This window comes from Plodia interpunctella, chromosome 4 (assembly GCF_027563975.2).
Source record: "Plodia interpunctella isolate USDA-ARS_2022_Savannah chromosome 4, ilPloInte3.2, whole genome shotgun sequence".
NCBI lineage: Eukaryota > Metazoa > Arthropoda > Insecta > Lepidoptera > Pyralidae > Plodia > Plodia interpunctella.
The window spans coordinates 4,782,849-4,800,362 of record NC_071297.1 but is presented as its reverse complement, the minus strand read 5'-3'; the positions used below and the strand labels follow the sequence as shown (position 1 = coordinate 4,800,362).

Sequence of the window (17,514 nt, the reverse complement as noted above, 5' to 3'; positions counted from 1 at the left end):
TATAAACTTTTATTTAATGATAGATTTATTTTGAAATTTCTTAGGTTTCGCGCTTTGAAAGCAACTATTATTAACGTAAAGTTCTGACGTTTCAGTCATGTAAGGTGTCTAACATTTACCCCCGTAGTCCTTACCTTGTTCGTTCCACTCAATTTTGACATAACATACCTCCAATCCAATCAAATCGCTATTACATTTATTCACCCCCCTTCAGGGGGGTCACCCCCCAAGTCACCAGCGGCGCCCGCCGCACCCGAGGCCGCAGGCTGAGCCACTCCTGCACACTTTATACATGGATGACATTCTACTTTTCGGTAACCCCATAGTCCCGGAAACATCCGACTCGACAGCCGAACCAGTCACAAAAGCTACAGCCGCACGACTACCACTCGAAGTGCTCGCACCTCGCGCCCCCACGCAACCTCTAGTTCGATTATAAACCACACTGGATAAACAAAATAATAACAAAAACAATTTGCATTAAAATGTCACTTTATTACAATACAAAATGACTTGCAAAATCTACTCATGATCAAAATGGAAAAAAATAGCAGGAATGTTTTGTAGGTTAAAAAATATATAGCGCCACGTCATCGGATGCTCACTATGTCACAAACATATTTCTTGAAAGGGATTAATTTGGCAACTTAAAAAGCTATTCTTCCTATGTTTAAAAATTTTATGAATGACCATAGGTCGAATGAGGAAAATAAATTAAATATATAGAACTTTAAAATTCTAAATAGTGGTAAAATAAATTAGGCATTATTATGTCTCGTTTCCTCTTCTGTAAATTTATGGTCAGATCTTATCCAATTACACGATATTGAATTTTACTTCTTCTTTTTCTTGTGTTTTTGTGCTGTATCTGGCGTGTTGTCTGCTTTGCGTTTACCAGCGTTCGGACCTTTGCCAGCTGCATTACCTCCAGGCGTATTTTGATTTGCGGCCCCGCTCTTTTTCTTCTTTTCTGCCCGTTCCTTCTCTTCCAATTCTTGATTTTCTCTCTCAATCAAGGTAATTAGCGTATTGCATCTGTGAATACAAAATGTTACTATTCTATTAGCTCTCTATTACTAACGCGATTTTTTAAAACAAACCTTACATTTTGTTCCGTCAATTGCGGCATATATGTATAATATTTTTTATGAATGAATACATTAATGTCATATTGTACAAATTATTGGGGTAAATGTCCATTTTGAGAAGGGAGATTATGAACTTCAACAGTCCCTGCTAATAATAATCAAGGAAATCAGTAGCCATGAAATAGTACTACCATAGTTTCAATTCAATTCAAATAATTTATTGCTTTTTACAATGTACAGTAAGGTAATTCAGTAACTTAGTCACCTCAGTCAATAATCTAGGTACAATATAAATGTTAAAATACAAATTAGATTAAAATTACAAAATTAAAAAAAACAAAACTATATTCTCAAATTACCTGCGCTGCAGTTCTACAGCGGTCCTGGACTTGAGGAACCAGTCGAAGCGGAACTGCGGCGCCGCGTGAACTGCCGCCCGAAGTTCTTCATATACATTTTCCTTGTCAAAACCAAGCTTGTGTAACATACATACTAGGAACCTGAAATAATTAAATATACATTGTTTTATGCCGGCTCCAGAATGTTGTCAGTTTCCCAAATTATATCGGATTCGATATACATTGCTGGTTTTTCGCCACACATTGCGGTAAATAAAACCACTCATACTCTACGCAATATGCACGCATTCGCGTCGGCATGTCTTGAGTTCCAACGGCATTGTGAAGCTGACATTAAATAAAAAAAAACGAGGACTGTGCCATGATGATGTTTTAAGTTTATGTTTTCAAGGATTCACAGATTAAATTTATTAAATGTTTCATGATAAGGTGCCTTTTCTCGGGCGTCGGTCACATATGACAAACTTTTAGAGAAGGTTCTCTTATTATAAAAAGTTGCTGCATTTAGCTCATTCCTCTGATATTTATGTTACAACAATGTAAAACCTATACCTGTCCTCTTCTTCAACATAGTTCTTTCCTTTGTTTGTCCCATACGAAATTCTAAGTTGATGGAATGGAGCTCTGTAACGAGCCATTTTAGCATCCAACGCCTTTTTAATTGATGCCCTTCTTTGTATTTTCGCTTCTCCCCTTTCAATCTGTCCCATAATCCTGTCGACATCCTGCAGTTCATGACATCTTTCCCAAAATACTGCCGAATACTCCATAACCTGACGTAAAAGACACAATTTTTAATGCACTAATTAATTAAAGCACTGATAGGATACGTATCCACACTGCAAGTTTGTTACTATTACGGCATGAGAAGGGGAGAGAGAGAGAGCGAGAGAGGGAGAGCACGCGGGAAATATATCCAAAGACTATATATAACATAGACAATGCTAAAATGTTGCTATTTCCAACAATCAGTAATATATATTACCTCCTCTGGGGTCTTCCCTTCAACATCTTTTGCAATGTTCTCTATATCATCTCTGCCATATTTCTCATTTGCTTTTATAAACTGATTGAAGTCACGCTTTGTCCAGTTGGTAAATCCTGTAAGTAAATGTATAAGGTACAAGAAAATGTTATTGATGGACATGGTTAAAACTTTCTCGACTTCATGTCCAATTTTCAATAGTGTAGATAAATTATCGATTTCGTAATTCAATTAACGTATTTCATTTACCGTATACTAGCTGCGCCATAGGGCTTCGTTCATGTGGAATTTTCGGGATATGCTATTACAGGTTGTATTTTTACCCATGTACTAAATTTCATCGAAACCCATCCTGTAGATTTTGCATGTAGTGAGTAATAAATAGTATACACCTAAACCTTCCCCAGGAGCACACAATCTATTGGTAAAAACGGCATAAAAATCCGTGCAGTTGTTTTTGAATTTATAGAGACTTTGTTTTATAATATGTAAGAATTAGTAAGTATGTATTGCAGATTTGGATAAACAGGATCTACAAAATTAATTTAATTTCTTCGAATAGTTTTCACTAGGGCAGTCAGCACTCAGAAAGCACCTTGTGTTAAGAGTTGTTCCTTTTCTTGAACTTCTTCTTCAGTGAGTGCCTCTGCGTCATCAATCTTGCGTTGCTCTTCTCTCTGTATCTTGGCCGCGTCTGGACCTAGTTCGGGATTTCGCGGCACTTTATACCTGAAATATTTTTCATCAATTTAGTAACATTTTTATCCTTGGGACGGCTTCACTTATATAGTACAGGAGTTTTTTTCGACATTTGAAGAGCCGGTCGCTGTTTTTAGGTTTTTTTAGACAATCATCATATCATTTTGATAGTGTGCGCCGGGATATTAAGGGACAACCTAAGAAAAATAAAAAAGTAAATAAATATTTCGCTTGTACAATAAAATAATTATCCCTTACCCAAGAGTCTTTCGGTAGTGATATATTTCTTGATCCAACAATTCAAAGAGTCGAGGTGGAAAGAACTGGAAATCTTGCACTATTGGCTGTTTCGGCGGTCGTGGAGCCTAGCAAATAAAAAAAAGAATATCATTTAAACATAATAAATAAATAAAAACGTAAAAACAGGAAGCCCATATATAAAAATATTTTATAGTAATATTATATACTTATACTTATTATATGTATATGCAACAAGAAAGCAAAGTTAAGAAAGCATGTAAGTATGATTGAATCCACATCGTCGTCAATTCGCTTAGATATCCTAATCATGTCTGTCAAATGGCATGTTTGCAACACATCCATTTCTCATAATGTCTCTTTCGCAAAATTAATCTTTCTCAAAATTTGCGAGGAACTTGGGGACATTTTGAGAATTAGACATTCTGTAAATAAGCCTATGTAGTTATGTCATATAACTTGCATGGAATATTTTGTTCAGATTAAGAACAAAAACGTCCGAAGGAATAAAATATTTTCTATCCAATTCATTTTTCCCTAAATATCAAAGGGAAAAGACACAATAAATACAATGGAATAAAAGTGCAATACATACTATAATAGAATAATATATATAACAGTATAAAGAGCTAATTAAATACATGTACCTAGTTACATAGATGAATGATGATAATAATAATAGCACCTCCACCAATACCAAAAGAGACGGAGCACTCCACATTTAGCTCTTTACACTTATTTACCTGTACCTTCGGAGCCTTCGGTTCGGACACACGGAGTGCCTCCCTGAAGTATGCATCCACAGCATAATTAGCTTTACGTTCTCGCTTCGGAGGTTCTATCCAACTACCAATTGGTATAACTTTTTGCTTTTCTCTGTAATCCTCTCCTATTTAAAAAATAAACATTAATAAGTCATGCCTTATTTTTTATATTCTAGTTAACAATGAGATGAGAAAATAAGACTAAAAATATCGATGTTTTACAACGAATTCATTGCCAATCAATTCAAACTCTGTCACATATATTACGTATCTTTGCACATATTGTATAACGCATAGAAATTGTGTTGAAAATAAGTCTGCTAAAAATGTATTGTAATTGTACAAGAGAGATTAAATCATAAAATATTGAGTAATGAATAAATTTTGGACCTACTAAACTTAAACTATTATAGCAAACCTTCAAATTGGTAAACAGAATCGGTGGTCGCCCCTGGGGTGTCCATTGAAAACGCGCGCAGAGAAGATTCTCCAAGACTTTCCAACTTCTGCTTTAGTTCTTCCGTCTGAAACATCGACATAAAGTTACCTAGTTTAAGATTGATTTCTTCCAACTAGCATCTATTTTTTGTTTTATTTGTTTTTGTAACTGGAATGTATGAATTATTTTAACAAATAAATTATTTACTTATCGATCTAAATTAGCTTAAAACATGAAAATAAATAGTCATGCATGGATATGTACATGACTATGTTGGACGGTTGGACGTACAAGTCTATATATCTATATAGACATAAAATGAGTTTACTGGATAGTAAACTCCCAAATTCAAATCAACAAATTAACGGTAGAAAATTATTCTAGTTACGCGGCTATGAAAGCATACAAACAAAATTACACATTGTGTTATACCTTGGTTTCTCCTTTAGCCAATATAGTATCAATGTCTTCGTCTGTAATGGCTGAATCCTTCGACGAGAACACGTGATTAGCTCCATGCCGGATCATGTTGAGCATCTCATCTTTATTGAGTTGGTTTTTAGTGTCAACCAATCGTCCAGACTGAATTACCAATTTATCCAATCTCAATTTCACCTCTGCACGCTCAACTATCTTTTCTTCAACTGTATTATCAGTGATGAGTCTAAACACTCGTACCTACAAATTTTCATTAATTATTTTTTACAACATAAAAAGAATACAGTGGTTAGTTGATTAGTAAAAAAAAAGGATTTACTTGTTTCTTTTGTCCAATACGATGAGCTCTGTCCATGGCTTGTAAATCCATTTGGGGGTTCCAATCAGAATCATAAATAATGACAACATCAGCTGATGTCAGATTTATACCAAGACCTCCAGCCCTGGTTGATAACATAAAAATGAATTTCTCACTTCCCTCTGCATTGTATTCTTCTATTTGTCTGTTTCTGTCTTCATGAGGTGTTTGGCCATCCAAACGGCAATACTGAAAATTACTTTTTAGATAACAATATAGTTACCAACAGCAACACTGACCGAGTAACATTTGTGCTTTTCCGACCAGCGACCTGCCTGACGTCGACTCTCTTCAGGAATTCTATTGTTATCAAGGCTTCTTCTCCTTTAGTCATCTCGTATGGCATCCAAGTTATTGCAAAAATCAAAATACAATGCAAAGTAACAACTACAACATTATAATAAGCATAATGCAATCATTAAAAAGTACTAATTTATTGTAGTTTATATTTTATTCAAATTCGTCTATGAAATTATTTAGTTGCTTTTGTGTGAAACAGGAACATACAACATGCTTATTATCTTTAGAGACACCCAAAGAGACTTAATAAACTCACTTTATATTGCCTCCACAAACAGTAATCTTCCAATATGTCCAACATTCTGGTCATCTGTGAAAAAATTAATACTCTGGAATCTTGTTCACGTAGTTTAGGCAGCAACTTGTCGAGGATGACCAATTTGCCACAGTTGTAGACCAGATGCTCATCAGTTGTGTAGGGAGGGCCGGGTTCAGCACCGTCAAACAGATATGGGTGATTGCAACATTTACGTAGCTGCATCAGAATATTCTGCAAACGCATCTTTTCCACTTTACCAGCACCATTCACTGAAAAAGTTATTTTCATTGTAGAAAAAGATCCAAATTCTATGAACTAGTGGAATAAATAAAGGTGGTTCTGTTTTGTAATGTTTACAATTTTACAAACAAATAAACAGTATAACTTCTTCAAGAACTTACCAATGTCAATGTCCTTCATTAATACTTTTGTATACCATTCTCTTTGCATCTTACTTAGTCCCACATAAACCTTAAGTTCTTTTTTGGGTTTCAATTTCTTTTCAACTTCAGACTTGAGACGTCGAAGCAAAAACGGTCTTAGAACAGCATGCAAACGTGATACCAGTTGATTATCTCCTAATGCAGCATTTGTATTAAACCATGAATCAAAATCCTGAAACCAAACAATTCAACAATAATATCAACATCTTAGATATGTGGAATATTTATGTTTTTATTAAATACCTATAAAATAATGCAATGATAATTAAAACTTACATCTGAGCTATTAAACACATCTGGTAGTAGAAAATTGAGCAATGCCCAAAGTTCATGCAAATTATTTTGCAATGGAGTACCAGTTAACAGTAATCTATTCATGCTTTTGAACTCGCGTAGCAACTCTGAAAGCTTGGACTTTTCATTTTTGATGCGGTGAGCCTCATCTATAACCATGTAGCGCCAATTGAATTTCTTGAAGACAGATCTCTCTCTGATGATCATTTCATATGAGGTAATGCAGACATCCCAGTTACCAGGCATCAATGTCTCTCTTATGAATGTATTCTAAAAACAGAATAAAAAATTTAAAATATAAAGTGAATGATTATTGTAATCAATTAAACCAAAATTGAACAGTATCATCATACTCTTGTCTCTTGATCTCCAATGAGGCACACAGCTCTCAGAGATGGACACCACTTTTTAAACTCATTCATCCAGTTTGTTAAAGTAGATTTTGGCACAATAACTATATGTGGTCCTGGGACATTCCTGTGAAGTTAAAATAGAGGTATAATGCAAAAATGTCTTAAAATGAACCTGAAATGGTAAATTACATGTAACTGTATAATTAGTTCAAATTATCAATGTCAACAATATTTAGACTTACTTGAAGTGTTTCATATAACCAAGCAGAGAAATAGTCTGCAGGGTCTTTCCTAGACCCATTTCATCTGCTAATATCCCATTAATGCCATTTTCATAAAGCGAAATCATCCAATTAAGACCCCTAACTTGGTAGTCTCTCATTTCCCCATTCTTGATATAATGTGGGGAAGCTTCAAAACGGAATATTGTCTTTGGCTTGAGGTTTGTTTCAGCAAGGAGTTCTTCATCTTCTTCTTGTTCAGTTTTTCGGTGACGATGACTAGAATTTTAACAGTTGTGGTTTCATTCAAAATTAATGTGTACTACTAAATTATAGAAATTTAAATTGGTATGACAGATGCAATAAAAATCAAATAGCTTGGACAATATGTATGTAATAAGTTAAGATTACACTTGACTTATATGAGTATTGTCTGTTATATATAGTCTATTCTATCTTTAGTGAACTTATATTATTATACAATTAAATTTAGATCTAGTTGAACACCACCACAGAAATCCAAATCAAAAATTGTACAGAGTAAACCTCTACAGTCTTCAAAGTATCCCCATACTTAAAATTGGCGATATGCTTCATCAAGCATCGCTAATTTGAAGTTTGCACACAAAAACAAATGTGTTATGACATTGTAGTGCTTAGGAAAGTTTTACTTGCAGTAAATATCTTACAGTTAGCAACAAATTAGAACAATGCCCTTTCTAATTATGTTTAAAAAGATTGGTATCGATGTTGCGTAGGCATTTTATAATTTCATAGTATTACTTACTCCCCAGCCGAGCTAGAGGATTCGACAGCTTCTTTGTTTTTCTTTGGTCTCCCTGCTTTAGCTTTAGGAGGACTGCTTCCAGATTTAGGTGTGTTTGTCATGAAATGCGAGAATATCTCAGTTTGCTTGAGTAAAAATTCAAATCTCTTAGAACGATCGGTTTCGATCTTACTTTCAAAATCACCTTCTTTACCTCGCGATGATGTAGTATCGCTTGAAGATCCATTCTGTAAATTAAAATAAAACCATATTTCAGATCACGGATTGTTGATAATACTGGTTAGCATTTTATGCAGCGTCTGTGAATGACTGACACGATTATAACAATGGATTTCCAATTGTGTTAACCAATAGTTTTTCTTACGGAATTATCTCCAACTTCTCCCACATCCATGGCTTCTTCTGTTTGTGACATATTTCCAAACCTTGTATAAAAATATTTTTTTCAACCACTCCTTACATAGGTGCATTTACTATTGCCGGGCGCGAAATACACCCGACCCGACTAAACACAATGGCGGCGGCGGCTCGGCTGACTGTGACTGTTTTTCTTTTAAACCTAGCCAGTGTTGCCACCTCTGGCTGAATAGGGCATGGCATATTACGCAAAGCTCAGGCAGATGGCACTACTAGTACAACTAAGGTACACAAACATCCAATGCAAAAAGCGCCATTTTTCAATATTGTTGCAGTTTTACGACCAAAAATACCTTCTACGTAATCGTGGTGCAAGTTTAAAGGAAAAAGGAAAGATTGGGTGGATTATCCTGAAAATAATAACACTATTTTTGTTATGTTCTGCATTATTTGGTCAACTGTGGTCATAAACTGATATTAAACTTGATTTTGACTGAATATCTTACGTGTATGAAGCCCATATTTTAATAAGGATAATAAAGTACTCTAAAATAAACGTTTTAATCGACATCGTGCTACAGTGTTGTACTCTGGCGGGATAAATGTGCAGTAATACTCCCTCTTTGATGCTGATGCACTGATGGAAGACTGATGGCTGTGTCCCTGGATCCAATAGTTGAATCAATCAATGTAACATGTAATCACAGACATTATTGCACATTTATCCCGCCAGAGTACAGCACTGAATGTTAGGTACACAAAAGCTTTGCCGCCTTTTGCTATGTCGATTAAAACGTTTATTTTAGAGTACTTTATTAATCCTTTCATTATGCAAGCATTCGTTTGTGAAAATGTACAACAATGTAGCATATTCGGGTACCAAAATATTGGAAAAAATCGTTTTCCATAAAACTTCAGAAACTATGGAATACGCCTCACGCTGTAAATTTTTCGAGCCAGTAAACGGACGAAAAAAGCTAAACACTTCACACGTGAAGAATATTTATTAAAATATGGACTTCATACAGGTAAGATCTTCAGTCAAAATCAAGTATATATCAGTTTACTTATATTGTCTCTTAACATTTTACACTAGTACCTACTTCGTCTTAAACATTCATGCTTACATATGTAACAATTTCATTAAACAAATATTCAACTACCTTCAAATTTGCCACTTCTACAAAATTAGTTGTAATTTTTAAATAATGTAATTCTGCGCTCTACTTTTATCAAAAATCGAGTCGATTTTTTACTTATGGATGTTAGTGTATTTTTGTGACTTTTAAAAATAAAACAACTTTCTAATTGGGAGAGTTAGGTATATTATTATCGAGCTTCTCTAACAAGATTATTGATAAACTTTAATTTTTCTTCCTTTGTTTCTAATGATCCATAAGATGTCCAATTCACCTGTAATTCAAAAACATAAAAACAACATTAATAAAGTGCAACAGGTGCAACGTGTTCTTTCTTCATAGTCGTGTATTTTTATAGTTGTTTTCATATTGAGGGTCGTGGTTATTTACGTGGAATTAAACAGACAAAAACTTTCCTGGCACTATACGGAATAGCTCTCCTCCATTTCACAGTCAATCAACCAGTGTGCAGGTTTCCTCCTTTTTTTCACTGGAAGCAGTGGTGGTCGATTAAAGCTACTATACTGACTTATGTATAGGTACCTAAACACATGTGACACAAGTTGGTTTCGAACCTGGGACCTTTCGATCCACAGGCGTCTTACCCTTCACACTTAAATTCATGAAAAAACTAAGCTAATTTTGTTTTGTCTCAAACTCAATATCTTTATTGCAGTAACTGTGTAGTACAAGGTATAGATGGTACAATAGTATCAACAGTTTACCCTTACAGGCATGCAATATTAGTGTTAAGTTAGACTTATAACACATACTATGTTCTATACTTATATGGGTACGTGCAGTACTTACAAATTAAACTGTTTGTTCAAACAGTTAACAAACTTATATGTAATTTGTCTTTGCACACGATATAATTGTTTATGGAATACATACCCATTTACTCTCGTAAGGTACGTACGAGTATTATACTCATAGTATTCATCCAAATTGTAGAACACATGGCCTAATAACCAGGCCTTAAACTTAACTTTGAATAAGTAACTATTTTGTATACATTTGATGTTTACAAGTAAATGGTTAAATACATTTATTTTCTATCGCACCTCATAATTATTTTGATTAGACGGAAAGAAACAAAACATATAGAGTATGATTTAACTTTTTTATAAATATATGTTTAACCATTGAACCACCACCGCTCGCCAGACTAGAAAAATGACATTAAAGCTTGTACCATGAAAGAAGTCGCGCAGATGTGGCGCCACTGTCGCTACAAACAACACCATGGCTTATCGGTTAGGTAGTTAAAGCGCTTGTTCCCTGCGTACTAGCGCCACCTCACATTTTAATTAATTTATTTTATTAACAATAATTAAAAATAGTGTTCGGGGACAAAGCGCCTATGATAGTACTACATTGCCACGGGCTTTCTTTCGTCTTTGCCCCGTGCCCCTGTACAGTGGAACGGGCACTGGACATATATTATGCCAGATTACCAGCTCCAGACTGTCGCCGAACTGACACATGCCGACACGAATGCGTGATCATTGCGTAGTTAGTACGGGTGCTTTTATTTACCGCAACGAAAATTTAGAAATGTATATATACCGAATCCGCCAAAGTTTGGCAAACTGTTCGACGACAGTGTAGAGCCGGAACATTATACTTTTTAAAAAATGACCAAAATTCCATGTTGGCTCGATGCTTAAAATAATAGTAAAATAAGACAAAATAATAATAGGACACAAATGCCTAAAATGATTATACTAATCATATTTAGGCAAATAATGATTATGCCATGATAGTGTTCTGTATCATTGTACCTATGTTTGACAAATGATTGATTGATAATGAAAACAATATGCTCAAACATTATAAGACGAAAAAAAGTCAATTATGTTAGTAACTAGCGGCCCATCCCAGCTTTGCTCGGGTAAAATCAAAATAAGAAATAGCTAAAGATTTCGTGTATTTCTGTGCCAAATTTATAAATCAGCCCAGTAGTTTATTGATCATATACAAAAACACTTCATAATATTATTATGTTGGTACGCATTTTCAGCAATGGAGCCATTTGAGACGTTCATGGAGCAGAAGCCAACATTTAAGAGGCCTTTTTGTACCTTTTTATTCTAATAAGCGAGATGGTGATTTGCTGCTTTTTGGATATTATTTAGTATAGACATGAATAAATAAGTACATTATACCAATGCAAGTTGTTCTACATTGTTAGATAGATATATCTTAGTTAAATTAGAAGATTTTAAGTTACCAATGCTACATTATATCCCAATGCTTTCAACTCCCTAATTTTTGTTTGGTATGTTCCTGTTGGTACATCAGAATTCAATATGAAGCCATTTTTTCCTGGAATTATAAATACAATCCACTGTTTATTGTCAGGAATTTTTCGAACCAAACCAAATACAGTGTGCTTATAACTTTCTGGTATCTTCACTGGCGATCCTTTCTGATCATTGCAAATAATAATATCTGAAAAACAGAAATTGTTATATTAGTAACTTGTATAGTCCTCTGGTCCTCATTATATGTCCTCTTTAATGAACGTTTTGGCAAATGTTGAACAATAACACACTGTGGATCTAAATTAAGCTATATTATAACACACAAGAAAGAAAAAATATAGTTATCAACCATGAAATAAACCATTTTTTTATTGTATTTTATTTATATTTACTGTAAAGATAGCAGTTACCGTTCAGCTATACATATATAATGAATTAATTCAATATAATTTCTTTAATTACCTCCTTTATGATGATGTGGCAAAACATGATCACCTATAACATATTCATCTCCACCTCTTTCTTCTTTTAAAACTTTCATTACATCTAAGAACAACTTATGAGAGTCATTGTAATTTTTAACAAAATTTTCACTTGGCACATACTCTGTATATTTTTTGGCCAAGGAAATTGCACATTTATCAGTGAGACGATTCATTTTAGCTTCAGGACAGAATATTGAAGCTGTGGTATGTATAGTTAATATTTCCCTGCCATAAGCAAGATGATGGTTTCCATATGCTTTATCTAAGAACTTTTTACTTAAAACATCACTCATTAAATCAACTGGGTATATTTCTAAAAGACTTAAATATGAAATACAACAAGCATATGCTCTGCCGTGTTTTTCTATTTCACTTCGCCTTTCGGGTCTCCTTAATTCATTCAATACTTTGTCAAAAAAACATTCCTTGGTAACAGGTTTTATATTAAAAATGCCAAAAGTAAATACCAATCTTTCAAGATCTTTTAATCTTGTTTCAGCAATATGATTCCCAACAGTCTCGGCAATTTTATGTAAACATTCCTCATGAAGAGTGAGAGTGGATGTTCCTACCAATGCTAAGTGAACATTGCACATAACAGATAAGCGTGGGACTTCATGTTGTAAAGTATCTAATAATTTGTAAATCTCACTGTCTTTGCTTTTTCTTAGTGAATAACGAATAATTTTTAAAAGTGATGCAAGGGAGATCTCGTTTACATCATTTGAGTTTTCTATAATCTTATTTATAATTTGAAACACCAATTTACTATCTCTGATAGGAGTTTTACTTTTGAAAAATCCCATTGATATTATAGCCAATTCATCTAAAGTGAACTCTTTGAATCTCTTGACTAATTCAAGTTCCATGTTATGCATGTCAAATGGTGATCGTCTCAAGATTCCAGTATAAAACATAGTCTGCACTACCTGACTATGACTTAATTGTTTTGCTTTTGTAACTAACTTTTGCACACCTTTTTGTGAAAATTCACTTACTCTTGTCACATTTAACATAAAAAAGAGACTGACATATTTAAGGACTTCATCAAATGACCATTTCTGTAATCTATTTATACATTCATCATCTAATGCAGCCCATACTTCTATATAATTTCTTGTTCTGATTGATTCAGTTTCAGGCCAATTGGTTACAGCATAAAACAAAGATTCTAGCTCTTGGTCTGATGTATTTTTTATGCTATCTGTAAGATTATCTATGAAGGTATCAAATGTCTGGTTTGAGATACATAAATTCTTTTTCTTACAGTATACACCTAACTTTGAAAAAAAATCTATTAAATCAGAAGGTTTCTTCCTAGACCAATCCATCATGATATTGTCGAATTGGCTTGAGGTTAGAGAAGAAATTTCATTATCCAAGCTCAAACGTTGAGCATATCCATATCGTTCCATAATGCTATAAGCATATTGATTTTCATGTTCTAAATACATTTTAATACATAGTTTAGGATCGCAGTGGAAACCCCTGCAAATTTTTACATTATTTGCAATTGCCAGAACTGGTTTAGCATATCTAAAAGGAAAACTGTGCACAATTCTCATTGTAAGATACATTTTTACAACAAAATATGAACACAATGTTTAATAGAAACAAAATTAGTTTCTTATTCAATCTGAGTTAATTTAAATCCTCGTACATTTTTAGTACAAAACTAACACATTTTTACACCCCAAATACATCTGCACTTACATTACACTACAGCTAAACAACAGCATGTGACAGACTTACCTAACCTACAAAATTGTCAGTCAGTCAATCAGCTGAGATTGTCAGTGTCAAAATACAATTGGTATTTTCAAGATTAAAATCAAAACACCACATTTATACTGCCATTACCCACTCACTATGAATATGTCGCTACAACTGCAATCTGCAGCACAAAAACGTTCCTACAAAATAGTATTCGGAATAAGTAATTGTTTACTGTACTGCTGCATACATAGCTAGGCTTACCCCTCTACTAATAATATTATCAAATCAATCGATAGAATCAATAATCATAGACACCTAATTTAAATACACGGAACCGCTCCCGATCCATTCTGTGAACTACTTGTAAATAATTAATTTCATTTTATAATTAAATAGTTTCGGGACCCTATATCTGAGTTTTACTTTATGTAAAACATTTAAGTTTTATTTACTTGTCCGCTCACTTTCTCTCATGTGACCGTTTATCCGGTTTTATCCTTAGCTATAGAATCGGGATCCCAAGGTCTGCCTAATTTTTCCTACATTTTTCATGCCTTGATCATGCTCGCATCTTACTCGTGCATCCTTAACGACATCAAACCAACATGGCTTGAGTTCTTTTTTTTTGTTTTATATAACTTACTCATTCTTATATAACTTCAGAAAGTGTTGACCCGCTGATTTCACATTGCACCCAGTGCTCTGTTTGGTCCCAGCAACCAAAATATTGTGGTTTCAGATACAATAATTTTATTTCTTCCGTAGGTCCGAGACCTGGTACTGGAACTGGTTGACGTTTATCCTCTTTTTCTCTCCTCGAACCCAAATATAAATATTTATCTCGCCATTGTGGATGCTTTTTCTGATAATTAAGAAATATCTGTAACATGCGTGCAATCTAACTTCTTCAGATTTGTGATTCCCGCCCTAGAATAGGATCACTATAATACATATATCCCATCCTATCCTATGGATGTCATAACTCGTACATGTTATAACGAGGTGCCCAAGGGTAAAAATCTATAAAAAGTTGGTTTACATTAATCAGGTTTTAGTAAAATCACAGCCTAATCTTCAAATTGTAAGGTTTTTTTTACGTTAACAGCGGGTGCCACATCCGCGAAACTGCCGGAACACGCAACATTATAAGTAAGATTAAATAAAACACTTTACATAAATCGCTCGTTCCTAGGTAGTTTGTAGGTAGGATATAGCACATCAAGTTACCCGGCATGAACCTCTATGGCGCGGTAATAGCGGCGAGTTTGCAACAATTTTGGGTAAGTTGATGTGCTGTAGACTGTACTTAGTATACATTTTGTTGTTAATAGTTAGCCAATAACACTCGAAATGTTTAGATATACCTTCCTTTTCTGAGAGTAGAATTTCTATCATACTTATGTATTGTAATAGTTATATAGGTACTTAACTAACAAAACTGTTGTTACTGTGATGTTGCCACTACCTACTGCATATAATGAAATAAAATACTAGAAAAATACTTTGATACTTCGGGTTTGATATATCTACGGGTGCTTACTCACCTTTTCTTCATTATTTTTATAGTTCGTTTGTCGATCGTGTCTTTTCGGTACATAAGTGTTGCGGAGCGCGGCAATTTGATAACACCATAGATCCCAAAATATCTATTAAAATAATATCATTATTTGTTGCAGCTTGTAATGTCGACATCCCAAATACATTAATATTACCTATTAGAAATGCGAAAGTACCTAATTTTCTCATATATCTTCCTCTTCATCACAGGATAAGTATGTCCTTCTAAGTATACTAAAAATGGACAATACTTAACTACTCAACGGCTTTAAGTCGGCATGGGTTATATACCTAGATCAGAAGATGTTGAAAATATGTAAGTGGTATACTAGCGAGGTTACGTGCCCCATCCTCGCACGTAACTGTACATCACAGCCACATGACTGATGCTCCAACGTCTGTGCGTCTCGCCGTCTCGTAAACAACTGAGCGCTCTCTCGCAGCGCTATGACTTCTCACAGTAGTGGGGAGGACGCATACACTACAAGTGGCATGTCACTTGCTTAGTTTCAACTAGAAATTATTATGATATGATCATAATTTTTAATAAACCTAGCTAGTTCCATTTAATAAATGAATTATCAAACTAATAGGTACACCTCTGCCCTGTTCTTAATATACCTATCTGCTTAGTGTTATGATGACAATGTGACTTTAATTTTAAATCTCACTCGCACGCTTACCTGTCTTTTATTCATGGCCGCCAACTCAAAATATCTGTTTTTTCCATACTTTATACATAATTTTAGAGCCTGTCTTCGACTACGTTTGAAGACAATTATTTCAGCGAATTCAAGAGGATATATGTATTGTAAATTTATGTTGTGTGAATCTGTTTCTTTCATCTTAACGTTTGGTGAAAAATCCAAAGCAACCATTACTTGATGTAGCGTAATTCCTGTCAAAATAAATTACACCATTATAAGGTCTATAGGTACTAGTTTTCCTCATGGTGGGAGTGGTGGCTATTACGTGGGTGAAACACTCAAGGACTCTCTTATTACTTTAGTGCAAAATAAATCGCCACTGCTTACTCAATTCCCAACTTCACTAGTCAGAAGTGGTGGAAGAATGTTGCACCTACATAAACAGATAGGACATAAAAAGATTTGAACTTTTCGGTTAATTAGCCTATCGGGTATTCCAAACTTCTTACTAGATCAAAGCCGTGAAGAACAGCTAGTTTAAATACAATATCAAAAGTATCATCTAGGTGGTATACGGTTATATTATTCTACTAACCTAGTAGGACTTTGTATAAATATTTTCCACTCCGTGTTGTCTCTATAAATGGACTTTCTAATAGGATTGAATCATGGATTCCTAGATTTTTATATTCTTCAGATAAAAATCTTCGTAGTTTTCCGTAAGACATTATCGTAATTATTTTTTACATTACTTTGATATAGTGGAATGTTTAAAATCTGGTTCATAATATCATTCAGTTATAAATAATACTTTATGATAAGTACATAGATGAATATTTGTACAATAGTACAAAATAATATAGATATAAATATCAATAAAGAAATACAAAATATACTAAAATGTTCAAAATGACTTAGCGTTTTCCAGTCATAGAGAAAATGGAAAATGAACTATAGATAGAAGAGTTTTTCTCTGGAATCTCTGAGAGACAAGTTCATTCTGTGAAAGATGCTTGGACTTCAGAAAGAAGCCAAGAACAAGCCGAACAAGAATTAAGTCTTCTAATCCTCTACTTTTTTTCCTGAAAAACCGTTATTACAAATGCAGCCGTTTGGACAAGGTGGACTCACTAGTGATATTACGTTCCTCTGCATTCTCCATCGTATTTATTCGAGAAGAAAGAGTCCTCAGGAGCAATGCCAACCACTAAATTCTACAACCATGCTACTCGCCGAAGGACAAATTCCATTTTATTCGTTTTTACGTAGGAGGTAGGTGCCATCCCACTATATCAGAGTTT

General features: G+C 34.2%; 3 protein-coding genes across 8 annotated transcripts; all 3 read right to left on the bottom strand.

The window, feature by feature from the left end:
* Positions 1 to 474: 474 nt before the first annotated feature.
* On the bottom strand, positions 475 to 8,599 carry Iswi (Imitation SWI). Of its 2 annotated transcripts, none has more exons than XM_053744015.2 (17): positions 8,410 to 8,599; positions 8,046 to 8,272; positions 7,280 to 7,537; positions 7,038 to 7,161; positions 6,667 to 6,954; positions 6,349 to 6,562; positions 5,945 to 6,216; positions 5,350 to 5,577; positions 5,025 to 5,270; positions 4,572 to 4,677; positions 4,133 to 4,278; positions 3,390 to 3,496; positions 3,028 to 3,161; positions 2,433 to 2,548; positions 2,000 to 2,220; positions 1,448 to 1,588; positions 475 to 1,035 (listed from the first exon to the last, which is right to left on the bottom strand). In XM_053744015.2, exons 1-17 carry the CDS (start codon positions 8,458 to 8,460, stop codon positions 834 to 836), a joined length of 3,081 nt encoding a protein of 1,026 aa, XP_053599990.1. In that variant the 5' UTR covers positions 8,461 to 8,599; the 3' UTR covers positions 475 to 833. The 2 variants fall into 2 exon arrangements, with proteins under 2 accessions (XP_053599990.1, XP_053599991.1); XM_053744016.2 differs by having other exon boundaries at positions 4,139 to 4,278; positions 8,410 to 8,582.
* Positions 8,600 to 9,703: 1,104 nt separating this feature from the next.
* On the bottom strand, positions 9,704 to 14,185 carry LOC128669429 (uncharacterized protein). Of its 4 annotated transcripts, none has more exons than XM_053744262.1 (4): positions 14,046 to 14,185; positions 12,271 to 13,781; positions 11,775 to 11,995; positions 9,704 to 9,815 (listed from the first exon to the last, which is right to left on the bottom strand). In XM_053744262.1, exons 2-4 carry the CDS (start codon positions 13,745 to 13,747, stop codon positions 9,732 to 9,734), a joined length of 1,782 nt encoding a protein of 593 aa, XP_053600237.1. In that variant the 5' UTR covers positions 13,748 to 13,781; positions 14,046 to 14,185; the 3' UTR covers positions 9,704 to 9,731. The 4 variants fall into 4 exon arrangements, with proteins under 4 accessions (XP_053600237.1, XP_053600235.1, XP_053600236.1 ...); XM_053744260.1 differs by lacking the exon at positions 14,046 to 14,185 and adding an exon at positions 13,954 to 14,024; XM_053744261.1 differs by lacking the exon at positions 14,046 to 14,185 and adding an exon at positions 14,007 to 14,021.
* On the bottom strand, positions 14,067 to 17,148 carry LOC128669430 (uncharacterized). 2 transcript variants are annotated; one of them, XM_053744263.1, is made up of 5 exons: positions 16,809 to 17,148; positions 16,250 to 16,464; positions 15,554 to 15,655; positions 14,653 to 14,889; positions 14,067 to 14,206 (listed from the first exon to the last, which is right to left on the bottom strand). In XM_053744263.1, the coding sequence occupies exons 1-4, from the start codon at positions 16,939 to 16,941 to the stop codon at positions 14,659 to 14,661; spliced, it is 681 nt and encodes a 226-aa protein (XP_053600238.1). In that variant the 5' UTR covers positions 16,942 to 17,148; the 3' UTR covers positions 14,067 to 14,206; positions 14,653 to 14,658. The 2 variants fall into 2 exon arrangements, with proteins under 2 accessions (XP_053600238.1, XP_053600239.1); XM_053744264.1 differs by having other exon boundaries at positions 14,653 to 14,871.
* Between the last annotated feature and the right edge of the window lie 366 nt (positions 17,149 to 17,514).